At 37.2% G+C, this 5,373-nt stretch overlaps 1 protein-coding gene across 1 annotated transcript; it reads right to left on the reverse strand.

Moving 5' to 3' along the window:
* Positions 1-646: 646 nt before the first annotated feature.
* Positions 647-4,863, reverse strand: LOC108193161 (putative oxidoreductase TDA3). The gene is made up of 2 exons (XM_017359696.2): positions 3,894-4,863; positions 647-1,222 (listed from the first exon to the last, which is right to left on the reverse strand). Exons 1-2 carry the CDS (start codon positions 4,765-4,767, stop codon positions 846-848), a joined length of 1,251 nt encoding a protein of 416 aa, XP_017215185.1. The 5' UTR covers positions 4,768-4,863; the 3' UTR covers positions 647-845.
* Positions 4,864-5,373: the final 510 nt, after the last annotated feature.

A 5,373-nucleotide genomic window follows, 5' to 3' on the forward strand; every position in this document is an offset into this window, starting at 1 on the left:
ACCATATAAATTGAAACGAATTGAGTATTAAGATTAGACGAGACTTTAATTTACATGAGTCAGATGCATTGCTTCCGTCTATGGCAACTTATACACCGAAACTACCTTGTAGGTACGCACTCAAAGTCTCTGGATAGTGTATTAGTACAGTGAACAATACGCTAATGAACTTTGACTAATTATGCAACAACTCCGTGACGTTTTTCCAAGCAAACTTTAGAAAATGTTTGACTTTGAATACTTTTGCGTATAACATCTTTCGCGGCGAAGTTACATTTGTTAGCACTTAATTTTCGCCTTTGAATTTTAGGCAAGCAATTTAACCTATTACTGTACTTTTCTCTTGCAATATTTTCACTTCAAAAATATGGGTGAAGTGCATATCTGATTGCAACGTCAGGAGAAATCAGTTAATTTTCAAATTATGAGCATCACTATTGATCATAACACTTCAATTCAAAAATTTTATTGATGACAACATGTTAATAAGATTTATATACATTTAACATTTAACCTTCTCCTGAGAACTGAGAAGAGTTTCATCTTTTCTCAGCTAAATTTATCTCTATTCAAAGTGTCCTCAACAGTTTTTTTATACATGCCACTATCAGCCTGATTATGACACTGAACCTCCGCTAAACTTGGATTACAAGAACTCAGAAACTGAACTTATATCTATCAAGGTCAGAAAGTAGTGAAATGATATGATGACACCAAGGGCAAGGATTTGGCATTTTCCAGCCTTCCAGCATCACAATCTAACAGATTTTACTAGTAACAACACCAGCCATACACATATGTAACTCTACAATGATTCACCGTTTCTTTTCAACAAAGAAAAATGATCAACTCTTTCGCCTTCCAATAAATCTTGCAGGACTGAATTTTCCAAGATCAACAATAGTTGCATGACCATCAATTACTAGCTCGGCAACAGCAGCCCCAGTGGCCGGGCCATTAAGAATACCCCAGCAATTATGCCCCGTTGCCACAAAACATCCTTTCACCCCTGGAACTTCACCGATGACTGGCGCACTGTCATCTGTACATGGCAAGAAGCAAGCTTGCTCTGCTTTCACTGTGGCTTCCCCTTCCGCCAAATGACTTGATACATTCTTGGCAACCTTTTTAAGGACTTCAATTGATTCTGGGTTTGGAAACACTTCTTCTGGATCATCTGGGACTTCAACCTCGGCTGACATTCCACATATATATACCTCTCCTGTCATTAATATTTAATCAGTTGAACTCCAAAACATAGTAGTCTTTGTGAATTATGTGAGAGAAAATAATCATAGTACTTGATTCAAAATAGTGGCCATGTTCAGCTCGCATCCCAACTTAATGAACAATTTAATGTTCACTACAGTTGGCTCCCCTGTATTAGATTAGTGCATTAACCAACAATGGACCATACACTTCAAAGTAATCAGTCTTAAATCACAATGAAAGAAACCTTCTACAGCAGTTTGTCACAGTTCGCAGATACATATACTGTTACTATGTAGTGAAGGACAGATTTTCAACATGTATATTCATAGTATTATTTAAGAATAAGGTTGTGCAATCTTTTCCCCCCTTCTCTTTTAATATCTGCTTGCTTATATAATTACGCCACCACCAGCAGGATCAGAAGGAGATTTGAATTTTCATTCTACAACAGAAAACTAATTGCTCAAATAATCACCCCACCACCTCCTAGATCAGAAGGAAATTCGAATTTTCAGTCTATGGAAGAACACTGATTAGTCTATCTCTTGTGAAAAGCAGTCTCAATTATAATTGTCATAGATGATCCTTCATGAACTTTCTAATATATATAATTGTCAGCATAATATACCCGCTCTATTCCAAAAAACAAGTCTCAATTAAAATTAGTTTTTGTATATGATAAAAGGAGTAGATCGTGGCTGATAGTAGAGAAATGATATTGGCTTTACAACTGGTGTGTTCATCTTTAGATGAACACTCGAAAAATTGATATAAAAATACGTGGAAGACTATAACATGTCTAACATCTTTCAAAGTCACTGAATGGACCATGTTTGTCTCAGTGCAAATGTCACTGATGCCAATGATATTTAAATAATTATGGTTACTATTCTTAAGTGTCAATTTCGCATTTGGCCTTTCTCATTATCAACATATAAACATTCTTCTGTCCCAAATAAATCATTATAAAATCTTCCGTCATATACCAGCAGTTGTGTTCTTCTTAGCATGTTGCCTCTGTTCCCACTTGTAATAAGTTGTCGATATAACATCTTTGTTGAGTTAGGTTCATTGTTTTATGGGTTGTGGGTTGAAAACTTGATATCCCTTGAATGTGCAATGTAAATGAGTCCCTCTAACAACACATGTACCATACAAATCCTGACATTCTTAAGTGAAGGATGTCCAATGTCATCTTAAGGAGTTTTCGTTCATGAATGGTCTTCGTATTCCAGTCTTCATAAATCACTCGATTTTAATATTCATATATTGTTATAAACAGCTTCCACTTAAAAGTCCTAATAATCTCTTCATATATTGTTATAAACAGCTTCCACTTAAGTCCTAATAATCTTTCTTACAGAATTGATCAGGAAATCTCTATCACGATCTTACTCTTCTTTCACACACACTATGCTATTTTACTCAGGTGTATATGGAATAGTCATTTCACGATGCACATCTTCCATTTCACATTTAAGGAGGCATAATTTGTCCAATTATCACTTCACATTCTTGATTTAAAGTCCATCTTGACGTATTTAAATCAATTAAAAGTTCAAATACCTCCCAACTTTGTTTTGGTACACAAGTCATTCGAGAGTAGCCATCCCCAAACAAAAAGAACACTTAAGAAATATGTAAGGGGCCGAGTCGTGAGAGGTGCACACATCTATGTTCATCCCCTTTTATTTTTTTCATAGAAAAAGCTTTACGTTTTAATTGAACAGTTCCTTCTTCTACCAATCTCTCTTCCTGAATTCGTAGTGATAAATAAGTTACTAACATAGTTAATTACATGCAATCTTTATATTACTCTATCGCCACTAGATCGAAGTATTAGTTACAAACTTAAAATTTTCAATATTACTTTACATTGCATGATTTTCTCCATTATATAGGGTAATAACTTGTCTCTGAACCAGAAAAATTCATCCTTTTATTATTATTTCTTGACGTTGTGGGAATATCACATATTGGATTTGAAGATATTTGTGCATATAGTTCCTAGTTTACAAGAGAAAAGACAATAACATGTGTTAAAAATATATAACTCTTGTTTGCATAAAAAAACAGAATGTACTATTGGTTAAGATGCACAATTAACTAAAATCCTACATTTTAAATTTGTTTTATTCATTAATAAAAGGTTTAATGAATCGGGAGTTTGCTAGGGCGCAAGTGATTCGCATTCCTACCTACTAACTAGAAGCCTCCAAAAAATAAAATTTCCTATGAGTAAAACAATCATGATAATGGTGGAGCTTGAAGACACGAGGACAAAAGAGCTTAATAGTAACTTTTGAAAGTTCAGCACTTAAAGAAAATGTCTATTGTTAAAACAAAATCGTTTGGAAATTAAAATCATTTTTAAAATTTCTTTTCGAGGCCACAGGCTAGAGCCTGATCAGCCCCCTTGCTTCTACCACAACTACTTTGGGCAATCCTAAACTAGATCACTTGGCCAGTTCTCGTAAAATGCAGTAACCTAACTCCTAGAAGTAGAAATCATGGAGGTTGTTTCAAATAAAACCCGGCTTCTTTGTCATCCCTTAATCATCATACTCAAGTGTTGAAATACTTATCAAATATAATTGCAAATCACATAGTGAGCTCTTAAGCAAAAACATGTCTTACTTTAAATTAACATTTCCAAGGTAGTTGAAAATAGAGCAAAATACCTGTAGGACGAGGATACACTTCAGGATCCATGGGCTTCCCACCACCAGCAGCATAATAACTCAAAAAAAGCGCATGTGGGCTAATAGCATCAGCTTCTTTAGGCTCCAAAACAATACTATGGGCCTTAAGCCCATAAACTCTGAACAACTCATTTAACATCAACAGCTTACTTGTCCACGGCCCAAGCGCCAACACCACCGCATCAGCCTCAACAACCCTCCCTCCCTCCAACTCCACCGCCGTAACGCAACCCCCTTCCGCCACCACACTCTCCAACTTTCCGATCACTACCTCCACCCCGTGCTCCGCCACAGCCCTCGACAACAAAGTCCTCGTAAAGAGCTGCGGATGAACTTGGGCTGTAGTCTCAGGAGTCCCAATGGTCCTCACTTGCTTTGCAGGCCCATCGACCCATTGCGGAGCCCCTGGGCCTGGCCCAATACCAGATTTCGATTCAGTTACAGAAAGGCTGAGAGTCGTGAGAGGGCGATAGCCGTATGTGTTATAACCATCTAGCTCCTGAGCTAATGAACGGTGCAGATTGAAGCTCGCTCTAGCTAAGGACGAGAGGGGCCCACTGTCACACCAGTCAAGCGCTAAAAACCCGCCGGCTTTCCCGGAGGCTGCGCAGGCGATGGATGATTTCTCGACGAGAGTAACGGCGGCGCCTTTCTTGGAGAGATAGTAGGCGGCGCAGACTCCGATGACTCCGCCGCCGCAAACAACCACTTTCTTCGACGGTGAGTTTGTGGATTGAGGATTGTTATCCATAGTAGAAGATGCTTTAATTCGAGAGGCGGCGATAGTGGTCGTTTTTACACTAAATAATGGGTTTGGTGGTACTGAGAAGTGTGCCGATGATGTCAGCGACATTATTGGGGATTATTATCGTTGTCTGTCCAAGGATTTGCTGCCGTTAAATGACACGTGTCGTGCTAATTTGTTTTAGAATTTTCTTCTGGGCTTTTTGAAGTTTTGTTTGCTAACTAAACCTATACATGGGCTGTTTTTAGTTTAGGGCTTCCATTGAATTATTACCGTGTTGGAGCTTATATATGCTATTATGCTCAATGGCCCAGAAGGGTAGCTCCTTAGAGCAAGTGCAGTACCTCAAATTGTTGTCCTACGTCACAATTTAAAGCATTTGAATCAAATGAGTACTCCAACAATGTTCTATTGCTGCCTTTCTCAAATGCTTTATTTTTTAGGCACAAATACGCATGCCTTAAATTATTTCTACTAATTAAAATTAGCTTTCTCTTATTTCAACACATCTCACTCCTCTCACCTTTTCATTTTCCTCCAACAATAATTCAAATATATTAATATTTTAATAATAAAGCATAATAATAAGATATATTGTTGAAGTTGGTATATTAAAATGATGTCCTAAATCATTAGGACACTATTTTTTATTATATTTATAAAGGAATTGCTAGGACATTGTTGGACTTGCTCTAAGAGTAAGTCCTATGGATT

This window comes from Daucus carota, chromosome 7 (genome assembly GCF_001625215.2).
Source record: "Daucus carota subsp. sativus chromosome 7, DH1 v3.0, whole genome shotgun sequence".
In the NCBI taxonomy this organism is placed as follows: domain Eukaryota; kingdom Viridiplantae; phylum Streptophyta; class Magnoliopsida; order Apiales; family Apiaceae; genus Daucus; species Daucus carota.

Bases quoted from the DNA above. Each gene is read 5' to 3' on its own strand.
- LOC108193161 (XM_017359696.2), bottom strand. From the start codon at position 4,767: ATGTCGCTGACATCATCGGCACACTTCTCAGTACCACCAAACCCATTA. The intron at 1,223-3,893 runs GTATTTTGCTCT...TATTAATGACAG, and splicing joins AGTGTATCCTCGTCCTACAG to GAGAGGTATATATATGTGGA.